This window comes from Oryctolagus cuniculus, chromosome 1 (genome assembly GCF_964237555.1).
Source record: "Oryctolagus cuniculus chromosome 1, mOryCun1.1, whole genome shotgun sequence".
In the NCBI taxonomy this organism is placed as follows: domain Eukaryota; kingdom Metazoa; phylum Chordata; class Mammalia; order Lagomorpha; family Leporidae; genus Oryctolagus; species Oryctolagus cuniculus.
In genome coordinates, this window is record NC_091432.1 from 180,227,492 (window position 1) to 180,245,761 (window position 18,270).

The 18,270-nt window shown below is 37.3% G+C and overlaps 1 protein-coding gene across 18 annotated transcripts in view; it reads left to right on the forward strand.

The window, feature by feature from the left end:
• Positions 1-18,270, forward strand: part of CNTLN (centlein) — a 396,518-nt gene that overhangs the window by 291,838 nt on the left and 86,410 nt on the right. Inside the window, exons 20-21 of one of the 18 annotated variants that reach the window (XM_051845312.2) lie at positions 9,174-9,310; positions 11,127-17,350. The exons of the other annotated variants lie outside the window; for them this stretch is intronic. Coding sequence (XP_051701272.2) covers positions 9,174-9,310; positions 11,127-11,169 — 180 coding nt within the window. The 3' untranslated portion in view covers positions 11,170-17,350. Of the gene's footprint in view, positions 1-9,173; positions 9,311-11,126; positions 17,351-18,270 lie in introns of those variants that run through there. 18 annotated transcript variants of the gene reach the window in all.

Below are 18,270 nucleotides of genomic sequence, written 5' to 3' on the forward strand. Positions count from 1 at the left end.
CTTCAGCTTCAGTATGGTGTGTTTTTCCCATAGTAATTCCTTGAAACTTCTGTTTGGAGAACTTTCCCCCAGACTGTTTTTTTGCTTACTTTTGCTACCCATCATCAGTGGTCAATATTGATCCTAAATCTCAGGGTTAAGGCTTTCTGGCCCACACTGATAAATGCAGATTTGGAACCTATCATGAGATAGCCACAGAAGTTCGTTCTCAGTACAAAGTCTGAAGAATTCTGTACGCTACCCTAATACCAGCCAAGACAGACAGACTTTCTTATTGCTTTCCTATTCCTTAACTGAAGCTGCAACACTTAAAAAACCGGCCTCTTGGACTCCAATGTCAAAGTTTCAGCTCCTGTTTTCCACAGTTCCTGAGGCCAGTGACCCTGGTAATTCCCACGCTGTTAGTGCTACCAACAGCTTCAGTTACACATTTAGTTTGTGATTCCAGTGTTGGAGTATTTCCCATTTTTATCTTGGAATTTCAGTTGTACACTGAGGAAAACATTTGCAATTATACATTATCTAGAATTTCCATGTTTGGAAAGGATTTCAAGTTGTATAGTCTGTCAGATTGCCAGTCTTTCAGCCTTTAACAATCATGTTTTAAAAATCTTTATCTGAATAACCTGTCAAATGTGATGCTCAGAATTGAACAAATATTTAAAATGTGGTGAATGAAGAGGTCAGTAGGTATATTATATCTTACACATCTAAGGTTGAATCTCCAGTTGTCATTTCCTTCTTTTTCAAAATTAATTACTTGAAACAGCAGAAAAAAGTCATATTAATGTATATAAACCTGGCATTCCAATATTATTCCAATTCATTTTTCAGCTTAATGGTTTTCTTTACTTCATGGTTATATATAGTGTATAAGGCAAAGAAAATTCTCAGGATTGAAGAATTAATCATTAGGGGCCGGCTCTGTGGCATAGCAGGTAAAGCCGCCACCTGCAGTGCCAACATCCCATTGGGTGCTGGTTCATGTCCCGGCTGCTCCACTTCTGATCCAGCTCTCTGCTATGGCCTGGGAAAGCAGTGGAAGATGGCCCAAGTCCTTGGGCCCCTACACCCATGTGGGAAACTTGAAAGAATCTCCTGGCTCCTGGCTTCGGACCTACACAGCTCCATGTGGGGAGTGAACTAGCATATGGAAGACCTCTCTCTCTGCCTCTCTTTCTTTCTCTGTTAACTCTTTCAAATAAATAAATAAATAAAACTTTTAAAAAAGAATCATTAAGTGACTAAGGATTAGCTATTGAGAATAGTATTACCTTCAGCTGGAGTAAACCAGTTCTGGGATCTCAATGGCAGAATAACCACATGTGTACTAAAGCAGTCATCTTTTCTCTTTTCATAGTTTTTAAAAGTTTGCTGTTTAGTAACCCCTTACAAGCATTGTATAATTCATCAAGTATTTCTTGTGTATCTTGTATGTGCCAGGAGCCATGGTAGAAAATGGGAATAGATATAGATATGGTTTCACTCTCGTGGAGCTCATTTCTGGTAAGAGATAGAATAGATAAATATGGAACAATATGATAGTTAAAGATTATAGCGTGTATTGTAATTTAAAAAAGAAAAAGGATGTTGGATTCAGAGAGTGGTCAAGGAATGCATTTCTGAGAAAGTAGCATTGCCACCAGAGCCTGGAGGATTATGAATTGTATAAAAAATTAGCAAAATCACTTTCGGGTATATTGGAATTCCTCTCACACTGTTAAAGTTCATACATACACTGCCATGAACTACGGTGTAAGGAGAATGGATATCAATGAGGAAAAGTTACTCCATTACTATAGTAATAACTATAGTATTAAGAATAGGTAACCTTTATGTGTTCACTATGTGCTTACGTGGCAATTTATGTGTATTCATTCATTTAACTTTTACAGAATCTTTGTAAGATTGGGTAATATGATTACTTTCATTGTGCAGTGATTAACTGTGGCAAGTTCACATTCCTGGAGGATGTCTCAGCTGCTATACATCTAACCAAAAGTTTGTTTTGGTTTCTTATTATTTTCATTAGTGAAAATAGATTATACTTGAATAGTGGAAACATTTACAAAATGATGCTGTATAGTTTGTTAGATTTCATGACAAACCTGTGACATACTTTTTATTTTCATTTTTTTATTTTTTTATTTTTTGACAGGTAGAGTGGACAGTGAGAGAGACAGAGAGAAAGGTCTTCCTTTGCCATTGGTTCACCCCCCAGTGGCCGCCACAGCTGGCGCGCTGCGGCCGGCGCACCGCACCGATCTGATGGCAGGAGCCAGGTACTTCTCCTGGTCTCCCATGGGGTGCAGGGCCCAAGCACCTGGGCCATCCTGCACTGCACTCCCTGGCCACAGCAGAGAGCTGGCCTGGAAGAGGGGCAACGGGATAGAATCCGGCGCCCCGACTGGGACTAGAACCCGGTGTGCCGGCGCAGCAAGGTGGAGGATTAGCCTAGTGAGCCGCAGCGCCAGCCTTTATTTTCATTTAAAAAGCAATTCATCTGAGATCTAAATAGTTTAGTTAGCATGTGTATTTGCTTCCCTGGTATATTATAGATCTGTTGCTCAGATGCAGATGTTCTGACTCTTAATATTGTACCCTCTTAATTATGCAATGTTTCTTCCAGGTAAATTCATGGGGTCATAGTAATAACCCAAGTTTTATGGTAAATAGTAAGTAGACCTAAAATGTGAGCCTTATATTATGACTACAGAGTCCTGTTTCTAATTATCTCGTAGTGAATTTTATAAAATTTTGAAATATTGACATATTTTACACTTTACCCTTTTGTAGTCTAATGTATTTTTCAAATTAAGTTTGACATATAATAATTTGACTTCAGAAAATTTAGATTCACAAAAAAATTGTTGTTACACTCACCCTCTCCAACACTGAAATATAAGTGTCTACTGTATTTCCTTTACATATGTTAAACACTCTATCAGTTGGTGTTATAAAAGTTGCTCCATGGGGCCAGCACTTTGGCATATAGAGAAGGTTAAGCCTCCACCTGCAGTGCTGGCATCCCATATGGTTGCTAGTTCAAGTCCTGGCTGCTCCACTTCTAATCCAGCTCCCTGATAATGCACCTGGGAAAGCAGCAGAAGATGGTCCCAGTCCTTGGGCCCCTGTACCCATGTGGGAGACCCAGAGGAAGCTCCTGACTCCTAGTTTCTGCTTGGCCCAGCCCTGGCCCTTGCTGCCATTTGGAAAGCAAACCAGCAGATGGAATATTCATTCTCTCTCTTTCTCTTTCTCTCTCCCCCCCTTTCCCCCTCTCTCCCTCCTCCCCTTTCCTGCTCTCTCCCTCCCTCTCCGCCTCCCTCCCTCCTTCCCTCTCAACCCCTTCTCTCGCTCTATCTTTGCCTTTCAAATAAACGAATAAATCTGAAAAAAAAGTTGTACCACCATCACATATGATGTAAGAAATTCACAACAGGCAAGATTGTCTATTATGAAAGTACTTTAAAAACTTTATGGAAAATGAAATTAAAAGAAATTTGCTTTGGTGCAAAAAGTTTTTGAAATCCACATTTACAAGGGGTCTTCAAAAATGCAGCTTATGTTAAAAACTATGCATGAATTCCAAAAATTATTGTACCAAAATGAACTTATCTTTTAATTCAATAGTTCTATGAAGTTTTTTAAGTAACTTCAAATATCTTACCTCTTACTTTATGCATTCCAATCTTCTTTTTTACCGTTTGAAGTTCTAAATCTCACTCTGTTATGCTTTCTGTTTAGAGAACTCACTTTAATCATTATTAAAAGGCATGCTACAAATTCTCAGAGTTTCCTTCTAAGAATCTTTTATCTTCATTTCTAAAGAATATAGAAATTGTAGTCAACAGGTCTTTGTATTACTATTTTGAAAAACAATTAATGTTTTTGGAAAAGATGTGCCACTTCTTTTTTGGGCTCTATAGCTTTAGATGAGAATTTCACTGTCATTCAAACTGCCATATCCTTATAAATAATGTATTTTTTGTCTCTAGCAACTTTTAAAATTTTTATCTTTAGTTTTTAAAAGTTCATTTTTCTAAAGTTTATCTAAATGTTTATTTTGTCAACAAGTTATAAGGAATAATACCTTCTGTTTTCTAAGAATATTTTTCTGAGTGTCAGTTTCTACAGAAACTACCTTTAAATAATTAATTGCTCACGGTTTATTTCTATCCACTTTATGTCTGAATTTTAGAGTTCCCTGCCTAGAGTTATACTGGGAATATTCATTGGTTTTGTTTGTTTCTAAGATATCTCTTTGAAAAGAGATGCTCATTCTGATCTCATCTGCTTTAAAGTGTCCAAAAAATTATCATCGTTCCATTAAAGCTTTCAGATTATTATCCTTCCTGTGAATTTGCTTTTATACTACTTGGGCATTCCAGTGTGATAACTAGGAGGGCAAAGACTCCAAAGTGATCTCTTTCAAAATTGTTTAAAGATAATTTCTTACCACAACAATTCTTATGACTGTACTAAAAAACAACAACAACAACAACAACAAAAACACAGAGAAGCATTGCAAACTGTGAAGTTGAAATAGATATTAGACAATGAGGAGAAATGAGTGCAATCTAAGGTTTACTTCCTTTTTATGGGTACTCTTCCCATCAAATCTGTCAAGATGCCAAATCTGCTATCCAACAGCTATGTCCAAACCCTTGTATTAGAATGGTGACCATGAGAGTAGTGTGGTGGTTGTTGAGTTAAGCCACTATCTGCAACACTTATACCCTATCATAGAACCAGTTCAAGACTCAGCTGCTCCACTTCTGATCAAGGTCTCTGCTAATGCATGTGGGAAAGTATGGGAAGATGGCCAAACTACTTGAGCCCCTGCTACCTATGTGGAAACCTATATGGAGTTCTAGCCTCCTGGTTCTGCACTGACAAAGCCCTCGATGTTACAACTATCCGGGAAGTGCACCATAGATGGAAGATATCTTCTCTGTTCCCCTCCTCACCCTGTCACTAAACCTTTCAAAAAAAATAACTTTTTTAAAGGAATGCTGGACATGCTTCTAGGTTAGAGACATAGGAGAAACAAATGTATTTTTTTCTTATCCAAATGGTAGTCTACCATCCTCTTGTGATGCCTATTTATATTTGACATCATAAGCACTTTAAAATACTTTAGAAGTAAGAACTATGTTTTTCCTGTCTTTGAGTGTTTGTTCTATAGTGCTCATACCATACATATATATATATATTCTTAGTTAATGTTCATAAAAAAGAATGCACTTTTTTCACTGTTATCCCTGTTTTCTTTTTTTTTAACTTTATTTAGTAAATATAAATTTCCAAAGTACAGTTTATGGATTACAATGGCTTTTTCTCCCCCATAACTTCCCTTCCACCCACACCCCTCCCACCTCCCACTCCCTCTCCCATTCCATTCCCATCAAGTTTCATTTTCAATTATCTTTATATGCAGAAGATCGGTTTAGTATATATTAAGTAAAGATTTCAACAGTTTGCACCCACACAGAACATAAAGTGTAAAATACTGTTTCAGTACTAGTTATAGCATTAATTCACATTGAACAACACATTAAGGACAGACATCCTACATGAAGAGTAAGTGCACAGTGACTCCTGTTGTTGACTTAACAAATTGACACTCTTGTTGATGGCATCAGTAATCTCCCTAGGCTCTAGTCATGAGTTTCCAAGGCTATGGAAGCCTTTTGAGTTCACCGACTTCTATCTTATTTAGACAAGGTCATAGTCAAAGTGGAAGTTCTCTCCTCCCTTCAGAGAAAGGTATCTCCTTGTTTGATGGCCCCATTCTTTCCACTGGGATCTCACTCGCAGAGATCTTTCATTTAGGTCTTCTTCTTCTTCTTCTTTTATTTTTTGCCAAAGTGTCTTGCCTTTCCATGCCTAAAGTACTCTCATAGGCTCTTCAGCCAGATCTGAATGCCTTAAGGGCTGATTTTGAGGCCAGAATGCTATTTAGAACATCTGCCATTCTATGAGTCTGCTGTGCATCCCGCTTCCCATGTTGGATCATTCTCTCCCTTTTTTTATTCTATCAGTTAGCATTTTCAGACACTAGTCTTGTTTGTGTGATCCCTTTGACACTTAGACCTATCAGTGTGATCAACTATGAACTGAAATTGATCACTTGGACTAGTGAGATGGCATTGGTACATGCCACCTTGATGGGATTGTATTGGAATCCTCTGGCAGGTTTCTAACTCCACCATTTAGGGCAAGTCCGATTGAGCATGTCCAAAATTGTACATCTCCTCCCTCTCTTATTCCCACTCTTATATTTCAAAGCAATCACTTTTCAGTTAAATTTCAACACCTAAGAATAATTGTGTGTTAATTACAGAATTCAACCAAAAGTATTAACTAGAACAAAAAAAAATACTAAAATGGATAAACTATCCCTCTTTGCAGATGATATGATTCTTTATTTAGGGGATCCAAAGAACTCTACTAAGAGACTATTGGAACTCATAGAAGAGTTTGGTAAAGTAGCAGGATATAAAATCATTGCACAAAAATCAACAGCCTTTGTATACACAGGCAATGCCATGGCTGAGAAACAACTTCTAAGATCAATCCCATTCATAATAGCCACAAAAACAATCAAATACCTTGGAATAAACTTAACCAAGGACGTTAAAGATCTCTACGATGAGAATTACAAAACCTTAAAGAAAGAAATAGAAGAGGATACCAAAAAATGGAAAAATCTTCCATGCTCATGGATTGGAAAATCAATATCAATGTCCATTCTCCCTAAAGAAATTTATAGATTCAATGCAATACCAATCAAAATACCAAAGACATTCTTCTCAGATCTAGAAAAAATGATGCTGAAACTGATATGGAGACACAGGAGACCTCGAATAGCTAAAGCAATCTTGAACAACAAAAACAAAGCCGGAGGCATCACAATACCAGATTTCAGGACATACTCCAGGGCAGTTGTAATCAAAACAGCATGGTACTGGTACAGAAACAGATGGATAGACCAGTGGCACAGAACTGAAACACCAGAAATCAATCCAAACATCTACAGCCAACTCATATTTGATCAAGGATCCAAAACCAATCCCTGGAGTAAGGACAGTCTATTCAATAAATAGTGCTGGAAAAATTGGATTTCCACATGCAGAAGCATGAAGCAAGACCCCTACCTTTCACCTTACACAAAAATTCACTCAACATGGATTAAAGACTTAAATCTACAACCCGACACCATCAAATTATTAGAGAACATCAGAGAAACCCTGCATCTTATAGGTACCGGCAAAGACTTCTTGGAAAAGACTTCAGAAGCACAGGCAGTCAAAGCCAAAATTAACATTTGGGATTGCATCAAATTGAGAAGTTTCTGTACTGCAAAAGAAACAGTCAGGAAAGTAAAGAGGCAACGACAGAATGGGAAAAATATTTGCAAACTATGCAACAGATAAAGGGTTGATAACCAGAATCTACAAAGAGATCAAGAAACTCCAAAACATCAAAACAAACAACCCACTTAAGAGATGGGCCAAGGACCTCAATAGGCATTTTTCAAAAGAGGAAATCCAAATGGCCAACAGACACATGAAAAAATGTTCAAGATCACTAGCAATCAGGGAAATGCAAATCACAACCACAATGAGGTTTCACCTCACCCGGTTAGAATGGCTCACATTCAGAAGTCTACCAACAACAGATGCTGGAGAGGATGTGGGGAAAAAGGGACACTAACCCACTGTGGTGGGAACGCAAACTGGTCAAGCCACTATGGAAGTCAGTCTGGAAATTCCTCAGAAACCTGAAGATAACCCTACCATACAACCCAGCCATCCCACTCCTTGGAATTTACCCAAAGGAAATTAAATTGGCAAACAAAAAAGCTGTCTGCACCTTAATGTTTATTGCAGCTCAACTCAAAATAGCTAATACCTGGAATCAACCCAAATGCACATCAACAGTAGACTGAATAAAGAAATTATAGGATATGTACTCTATAGAATACTATACAGCAGTAAAAAACAGTGAAATCCGGTCATTTGCTACAAAATGGAGGAATCTGGAAAACATCATGCTGAGTGAATAAGCCAGTCCACGAGGGACAAATATCATATGTTCTCCCTGATCGGTGACAACTAACCAAGCACCAAAAAGGAAACCTGTTGAAGTGAAATGGACACTATGAGAAAAGGTGACTTGATCAGCCCTTGTCCTGACTGTTGATGTACAATTTAATACTTTGTCCCTTTTAGTATTTTTTTTGTTATCCCTGTTTTCTAAGTTGTTTTGTTTTATCTAGTGGCCCCTTTTTGTTTCATCTGCATGTATGCCTGTTTTTCAGAATTCTGTCTTAAACTCCTATTATTTTTTTTCATTTATGAATCTAACTACTTGCATCCCTACAATTTTTACTCCTTTTTTTTAGATGATCCCTAAAATAGCATTCATCCATGCCTTCTGTGTCACTATAGAAGATACTTCCCTTTGGTTCCCCATTACCACAAATTCATCATGTTCCAATCCAAAATTCCCCCAAACTGTATTGTCCTTCAAACTGATACCTCAGAAACATCTTAGAATGTTCTCTCCTTATGAGACTTAAACCAAAGCTACAGTCAAATCCTATTGTTTTTCCTTTCATTTCCATTTCTAATGCCACTGGGTATTTACTTATCTCTTAAACCTTGAATACTGTGATATTCATCCATTTGGTTTCTCTAGTACTTCTTTATTTCTTTCCATATACTACTACCAAGATAATTTTACTAGAATATAGATTTAATCATGCACCCAGATTTGGTTCACATTTATGACCATTTCAAAGCCAAACTTCTCAGCAGAATTTTCAAATAGTCCACGTTCTGTTTGTTCAGTCATTTTGTTTATCCACATAAAACCTCTGTGTCATGGTAACCAATCTCCACTTGTATAAAACTATCTCAGTATTATCAGTCTATGCCAAGGCATCCATTTTTTCATGTTGTATTTCATGAGCCGCAGCGCCGGCCCTTATTTCATATGTTCTTAATAGAAATAATTTTAGCCAATAATTTATGTACTCTTGTATGTGGATTTCAAAAAATGTGTGGAAAGTGGAATTAGAAGAAAAGTTTATTTTGGGGAAAAAATTCTGAAATTCATGTACTGTGTTTTTTTTAAAAATATTTATTTACTTATTTGAAAATCAGAGTTACACAGAGAGAAAAGGAGAGGCACAGAAGAGAGAGAGGTCTTCCATCCTCTGGTTCACTCCTCAGTTGGCTGCAACGGCCAGAGCTGTGCCCATCCGAAGCCAGGAGCAGGAGCTTCCTCCGGGTCTTCACATGTGGGTATAGGTGCCCAAGGACTTGGACCATCTTCTACTGCTTTCCCAGGTCATAGCAGAGACCAGCACTGCAGGTGGTGGCTTTAAGTGTTTTGCCACAGTGCCAGCCCCTGTACTTTGTTGTGAATTTTTTTTTTTTTTTTGACAGGGAGAGTGGACAGTGAGAGAGACAGAGAGAAAGGTCTTCCTTTGCCATTGGTTCACCCCGCAATGGCTGCCACAGCTGGCACACCGCGCTGATCCAAAGTCAGGAGCCAGGTGCTTCTCCTGGTCTCCCATGGGGTTCAGGGCCCAAGCACTAGGGCCATCCTCCACTGCACTCCCAGGCCACAGCAGAGAGCTGGCCTGGAAGAGGAGCAACTGGGACAGAATCCAGCACCCCGACCGGGACTAGAACCTGGTGTGCCGGCACTGCAGGCAGAGGATTAGCTATTGAGTTGTGGCGCCAGCCTGTACTTTGTTCTTTTTTTTTTTTTTTTTTTTTTTTTTTGACAGGCAGAGTGGACAGTGAGAGAGAGAGACAAGAGAGAAAGGGCTTCCTTTTGCTGTTGGTTCACCCTCTAATGGCCGCCGCGGCCGGCGCACTGCGGCCGGCGCACCGCGCTGATCTGATGGCAGGAGCCAGGTACTTCTCCTGGTCTCCCATATGGGTGCAGGGCCCAAGCACTTGGGCCATCCTCTACTGCACTCCCTGGCCACAGCAGAGAGCTGGCCTGGAAAAGGGGCAACTGGGACGGAATCCGGCGCCCCGACCAGGACTAGAACCCGGTGTGCCAGCGCCGCAAGGTGGAGGATTAGCCTAGTGAGTCGTGGCACCGGCCTGTACTTTGTTCTTAAAAAAGTACTTTCCATTGACTTTTTGAAGACTAATCATATATTCCAGGTATTATTCTAAGCACTTTGTATTTATTTACTTATTAACCCAAACATTTATTGAATGAGGTAGAGACTGTAACTTATCTTATTGTACAAATGAGGAAACTGAGGCAGAGAGGATAACATGCCCAAAGACAAAGCACTTATACGTGGCAAAACTAGGGTTAAGCCTTGTCAGTCCTATTTCAGAACTTCTGCTCTTTAACTCCGATGTTTTTCACAAAACAATACCAGCTAGCACTTGTTCATTTTTATGCATTTTATTTTTGTTTTTATATGGAATCTTCATAATAACTTTATAAGTAAGATACTGTCTTCATAGTATATATAATAATGTGACTGATTTTCAAATTATTGAAATAAATTGCCCAAGATCAGGCTATAGGATTCTCTTGATCTCAATTCCATAATCTTTCTATTTTCTAAGCTTCCTTTTTATGGGGTTTTACATTTAATAATTTTAAAATTTATTTATTTGAAAGGCAGAGAAGCAGAGGTAAAGAGACTGAGACAGAGGTTTTCCATCTGATTCATTCCTCAAATTCCCACAACAGCCAAGGCAGGACCTTGCCAAACCTGGGAGCTGGGCACTCAATCTGAGTCTCTTACATGGGTGGCAGGGTCCCCAGTATTCGAGCCATCACCTGCTGCCTCCCAGGTTGTACATTAGAAAGCTGAAATACAAAGTAGCGTCAGGACTTGAATCTGAGGCAGTCTTATATGGGATGCAGTGTCTTAACCTCCATGCCAAAAGCCTACACCTTAGTAGTTTTGAAGCTTAACATCTCATAATTATCTTGCATCTGTGGATAATAAGCTCCTGAGGGCAAAAAACATCTACCAAACTTTGATAACTTTCAGAGATTCTAGAATAATTGAGATTATAATGCCTTTTCAATGAATGGATGAAGATTGATTTATTTACTGGCTTCATTCACAGTGAGGAATTGAAAGTATTGATGTCACTGAAGGAGCTGACTTAGAAAATTGACAAACCAATTAATGGATTAAATAGTGTCATGAATGTTTTGGAGGGTATGGATTTCATATAAAGATTAGTAATGTTAGTAGCATGGCACTTTAAAAGAGAATGGAGCATACCATTTCTTGTCAGAAATCCTAGAAGGCCAACTTCACTTATTTATGTTTCCTTAATTATCTGAATCTTGTTTGGATAATGGCCCTATGTTTTCTAAAGTAAGAGCATATTCCTCTTAATCTCTACTAAAGGCTATTTCTTTATATTAAGAACACTGCTACCCAAACATCCCCAGTACTTTATGTTCATAAAAGGAGGTATAGAAGTATTTCTAAGAGTTTGAGAAGAGATGATTTACAAAATATGGCCTGGAGAATCATACTCTGAACCTGGACTTGTGCTGCCTAATAACATTTGATCTTCCTTTACCTTAAGTCCTCAACTATAGCCGAAGTGATCCCAGGACTCAAATATAACCTTTTAATGGAAATGCCATATATATACACTGCCATTTATTTTGCAATTAAACATCGTTATCTTCTCTGATTTCTTGATGAACTTTTGAATCCCCTACCCTCTGAGTCAGACACAACTAAATTCTACAACATTTTACTTTGTTTTCAAGAGATTTTTTTGGGCAATAAGAATCTTAAAGCAGTTTTCTTTTTTGGATTTGAGTTTTTAAGCTTGCTTCATCTTGTTGTCAAATTGCATTAATAAGTTAATCTTCAATTAGTTTAATCAAGCCTCTAACAAAAGATTTCTGCCAAGTATCAGAATCTGGAATTTAAAACAACAGAGCATAGCCCGTTCAAAAATTGCCTTAGGTTTTTAGGTTAATCTAGCATATAAACATTGAGTGTACAAATGACTAAACCTGAAGTCTTTTAGTAAACCCTTTACTTCTAAAAGGGCCATACTTTATGAAATTGCTTAAAAAGGTTTCATGTATTTAGATTTATGGGACTATTATTGTATCTTACACTCATATTTATCTTTGATATTTATTTACATAACTCTTATTCAAAAGATTAGAAGTGTTAAACTTTTCTGAAGCCATTTTTTTAATTGATCAGGAATAAAGAATTTGAAATTAGGTTTATTTCCATTTTTGAGATCTTTATCCACACCTCTAGTAATAATAGAATAGAAAACTACTTTTTTTATTGTATTTCATTGCTAATCTTCAGCATTTTCTTTTACTTTACCCCAATAGTTTGTGCAGTGCACATTCCTTGTAGGGTATTCAGTTTATATATGTCAGATTCTCTAGGGCCATGGCTTTTGCCAGATGAAGCACTTTTGATTTTGAGGCTGATGAAACACAGTGCGATTATTGATCTGTGCATGACATAGCCTGTCTCTCTCCAAGCAGAGTGTAGCAACATTTATCCAGGAATTTGTGAAATGTCACTCGGATCATGTTCGCAAGGTAAACTGTGCAAAACCCATGATCTGAGCTGAGAATCCGTGTGGAATTGGACGTGACTGTCTTATTTCTATGTTCTATCTTCTGGGTGAACCAAGTGATATTTGTTAACAGAACGTCTGTGTCCTATATTAGACTTTGTAAGGAACTAATATCACTTAGAATACTATGTACTATAAAATCATACTTCTTATTCTGTTTTCAGATACACTTCCAATCTGAACACACACACAAAAATAGTAAGATTGGAAAATGTGACTTAAACAACATCACTTGGAAATTACTTTTCTGTTTATGATGAAGCGATGTTATAATATATTCCACAGTATTATATTTTTAGTGTGTTCACTGCATCAGTATACTTTCAAGTAGATATGTTTCATTAAAATATCAACATGTGTACAATTGATAAATTGTAACACTCTGCTCACTATTGAATTATTATATATTCATCTATGAATATATGAATTTGTTTTTAAATTACTAACCTGTTGTTTTGCACATGGGCCAATGGGTTTATATTTGTTACAGTTCAATTTAGTTTAAGGCACCTAACACATGTGAAGCATTATAAAAGTGGAATATTCTGCAATGAATGAAATATAATCCTTTCCCATGTATGAGTCTAATGTGAGAGTTAGATATGTATATCACAATACAAAGAAATTGTGAGATATACATAGGATTTTCAAATTGTTCATGGGAAATATTATAAAAAATTGGATTTCAAGTTGGTTAAAGTTACTTGAAATTTGATAAAAGAATTATATTTATGAAAACATATTAATTGAATTAAGTATTAAATATTGTGGGTAGAAAATACCAACAAGAAATATGCTTATAAGTGCACACTAGAACTTGCAAACAAAAAAGAAATAGATATCCTTATAGGCTAAAATCATTGATGGCTTATTGTTGTAGCTTGAAGTGGAGCTGTGAAGTAAGTGGTAGGATCTCAGTTTAAAATTTCTAGTAGATGGCCTGCGCTGCGGCTCACTAGGCTAATCCTCCGCCTGTGGTGCCGGTACATCATGTTCTAGTCCCAGTCAGGGAGCCGGATTCTGTCCCGGTTGCCCCTCTTCCTGTCCAGCTCTCTGCTGTGGCCCGGGAGTGCAGTGGAGGATGGCCTGAGTACTTGGGCCCTGCACCCACATGGGAGACCGGGAGAAGCACATTGGCTCCTGACTTCAGTTCAGCACGGCGTGCCGGCCTCAGCGGCCATTGAGGGGTGAACCAACGGGAAAGGAAGCCCTTTCTCTCTGTCTCTCTCTCTCACTGTCCACTCTGCCTGTCAAAAAAAAAAAAAAAAAATTCTAGTAGAGGGCTAGGCTAGACATACAAAGTTTGGATTAAGAGTATGAAAGTGGTATTTAGATGCATGAAACTAGCTGGGATGACCATGGAGTGAAGTTAGTAAAGAGTAGAGATCCAAGGTGTGACCCTGGTGCCCTCTAATATTTGGAGGTTGGGAAGGTAAGAAAGGAACAGAAAAGAGGAGACCAGTTAAGGAAAAAGGAAACCCAAGAGAAAGTAGTATTCAACAAGCAAAATGATAAAAGTATTTCAAAATGGAATGATCATCTATGTCAAATGCTGTTGCATAGAATGAGTAAGTGGAGAGCAACTGGGGAATAAGAGGAGAAAGGATTTGGAAGACATAATTAAATATAACATATATTTTAGAGTAATTATTTGGAGAAGTTTTATTGTAAAGGTAGACAGAGAACCTCTACAATAGGAGCATTGAATTATATTCCAAATAACTACTATAAATATTGATAATTAAAACACTAAAGAATAAGCTGACAAAAACTCTTTTAAGGATAAACATTATGTGGACAGAGCAATAAACCATCTTCCTCTGAATATTTGCCAAAAGTAATCACATAATTAGGCCACAAAACTCTACACAAATTTCAAAAAACCGGTATCATATAAGCAATATCATCTAACACGAGTAAAGTTAGAAATCAATTTTAAAAGATAACTTAAAATCTCTGAAGTAAATTTATGGAAGTGTTTCTAAATAATTGAATGGATCAAAGAGGAAAAACTGGAAATAAAAAATACTTCAAATTAAATGACAGTGAAATAATACATATCAAAGTTTGTAGCATGCAGGTAAGGTGTTACATAAATAGAAATTACTATCATTAATTACTTATATTAAGAACTATATGAAGACTGAAAATTACAGATTTAAACATTCTAATTAAGGATAAGAAATTAAATAAAACTAGTGTTATAAACTGAATATTTGTGTCCTTCCAAATTTGATAGCCCCCAATGTGATTGTGTTTGGAGGTTGAGTCTTTAGGAGGTAATTAGGGGTTAGATTAGTTCATGAGGGTGGGTCCTTAAGAAGGGATGCCCTTCAAAAATAAGAAAACCTAGGATATCTCTCTACTCTCTGCCATAAGATGCAATAAGAACACATCTGCATATCAAGAAAAGTGCTCTCACCAGACCACAAATCTGCCAATGCTTTGGCCTTGGACTTTATAGGATCCTGATCTGTAAGAAGTAAATATTTGTTATTTAAGCCACCCAGTCTATGGTAATCTGTTATGAAAGCCTGAACTAAGACACCCAGAAAGAAAGAAATATTAAGATAAGGAAAAAAGTTAAAATATATTAAAAGCAAAAATGTAATAGACATGATCAATAAATCTAAAACCTGGATCATTGAAAGTAATAAATTGACAAATATTAATAAGTATTCATGAAGATATAGAGAAGATAAAAGCAAAGTGGAGAGAAAGAGAGAATCTTCCATTCAGTGGTTCACTCACCAAATTCTGGCAACAGCAGGTCTGAAAAAGACTTACGCCAGGAACCAGGAATTCTGTCCTGGTCTTTCACATGGGGAGCAGAGACCCAATCACTCTGGATTTCTGCCATCCTCCTCTACCTTCTCCAGTGCATTAGCAGGGAGCTGATTAGGAAGTAGTATTTCTGGGACTCACACCAGCACTCTAATATGGATGCTAGCATCTCAGAAGACAGCTTAACTCTGTGTCACAAATCTGACCTCTTACTCAGCTGCTTTATAAAACAGTCTGGCTGATCATCAAAAGATGAAGTGTAGGAGCCGGTATTGTGGCATAACCTCTGATTCTGACATCCTATACGGATACCAGCTCAAGTGCTGGCTGCTCCATATCCGATGCAGCTCCCGGCTAATGGCCTGGGAGAAGCAACAGAGGATGGCACAACTTGGGAGACCTGGATGAAGCTCCAAGCACTTGGCTTTGGCCTGGCACAGCACTGACGATTGTGGCCATCTAGGGAGTGAACCAGCAGATGGAAGATCTGCCTCCCTCTCTCTCTCCTTCTATCTTTATAACTCTTTCAAAGTAATTTTTTTAAAAAGAAAAGTAAAAACATAGGTTTAAACATGACCTAGTAATTCTACTCCCAGTTACATACCCAAAAGAATTGAACACATAAATTCACACAAAAAAACTTGCATATGAATGCTCATAAAAAGCATTATTTTTAATAGCCCCAAAATGGAAACAACCCAAAGTTAATCTGCTGGTGAATGGAGGGAAAAAAATGTGATGTGTCCATATACTGGATTATCATCTATCAATAAAAAAGAAATACAGATACAAGTTACAATGTAAGTAAACCTTGAATACACTGTGTTAAATGGAATAAGCCAGTCACAAGAGATCACATGTAGTATGATTCCATTTATATAAAACGTTGAGAAAACGTGAACTCCATTAATCCAGGTAGATTAAGTGGTTGCCTGGGGCAAGTGTGGGAAAGGTGTCTGTAAATGGCCATGACATTTCATCCAGGGATGATGAAAATGCCCTAAAATTAGTTTTTGGTGATAACTGAACAACTTTGTAGATACACTAAAAATTGCATAGTCATACACATAAAGAAGTGTAAACTAAATAAGAAAAAAAGTGTCAACCTCAAATACCATATCTGAAAAATTGTTTTTCAAAACTGATAAAGACTTTCTCAGATATCCAAAAGCAGATGGAGTTTATACCAATAAACCTACCATAGAAGAAATGCTAAGATGAGCCCTTCAAATTGAAACAAAAGAATGCTGAATAGCAACTCAAAAGGAAAGGAAGCTATTAACCTCACTGGTAAAGGTAAACATATAGAAAAATGCATACTATGATACTGTAATAGTGGTAAGTAATCACTTTTAATTTAAAAATAATTACAACTTCAAAAGTATATTAATGGATACATAATGTAAAAAGATATAATTTGTGACATTAATAGCAAAGTAGGGAGTATAAGGCTGAGTAAAAGTATAATTTTTGTATGTAATTGAAATTAAGTTGCTAATAGCTTAAAATAGATTTTTGCCTTTAAATCTACATGGGCTAAACCCCCAAATAAAAGAAATAGAGTAGCTGAATGGATTGATGAGCAGGATCCAGCTCTATGCCATTTGAAAGACTCACTGAACCCACGGTGTGAAAGTGAAGGGATGGAAAATGCAAACGGTAAAGAATCTAGGGATGGTTGTACAAATATCAAACAAAGGTGGGTAGAATCACTATGTTCCTAAATTTGTATTTATGAAATACATAAAGTTTGTATACTTTAAAAAAAAGGTTTCTAGGGGAAACAAAAAAAGCTATTAAAGACACAAAGAAGGACATTCACCTGAAAGAAGGATCAATTCACCAAACACAGAAAAGAGTTAGAAATATTTATATACCAAATCTCAGAGCTCCTAAATACGTGAAGCAAACTTACAACATAGTTGAACAAAGAAATAGCAATACAATAAAAAGAGACTTTCATACCCCACTTTCAATAACAGAATAACCAGACAAGATTAACAAAGAAATAGAAGATGTCAACAAAACTATGGACCGACTAGACCTAAAAGATGTATATAAAATACACCACCTGACAGCCACAGAACATTTATTCTTTTCAAGTGCACATAAATCATTTTCTGGGATGTCCTACATGTTAGGCCACAAATAAGTCTTAAATTCAAAAAGATTGAAATAATATATACAGTCTTTTCCAATCATAATGGAATAAAACTGGAAGTCAGTAGCAGGGAAAAGCTGGAAAATCCACAAATATTGAAACTGAACAAAACACTTAAGAACAACCAGAGGATCGAAGAAGTTGCAAAGGAAATTAGAAAATACAGCTAAACAGGTTTTATCCAAGATGGCTGAATAGAGGTGCCTAACATTTGTCCCCTCCTCTACAGAGGACAAGATTAATAAAAGCATAACTGGATTCTTTTAAAGATTTTCATTTGTTTAATTGAAGGCAGAGTTACAGAGAATAGAGAGGGAGAGAGAGATCTTCCATCTGCTGTTTTACCCCCAAATGCCTGCAAAAACCAGGTGAGGCCAGGCCAGGCTGAAACCAGGAGGCAGAAAATCCATCTGGATCTCTGATGTTGGTGTCAGGATCCGAAGCAGTTGGGCCATCCACTGCACTTTCCGGGGCATATTAGCAGGGAGCTGGATTGGAAACAGAGCATCATGTTAGCAGTCGGTGTCTTTACCAGCTGCACCAGTCCCAGTAACTGCATTTTGAGGTGATTTCCCGTAGATCACAAAAACTCAGCAAGAGACATGGTAACCTCACTGGGCACAGACCTGATATGAAAGAGTGAAAAAAAAAAGCATGATGGCAAACAGCTGGGAGGAATCCTTATTGCAG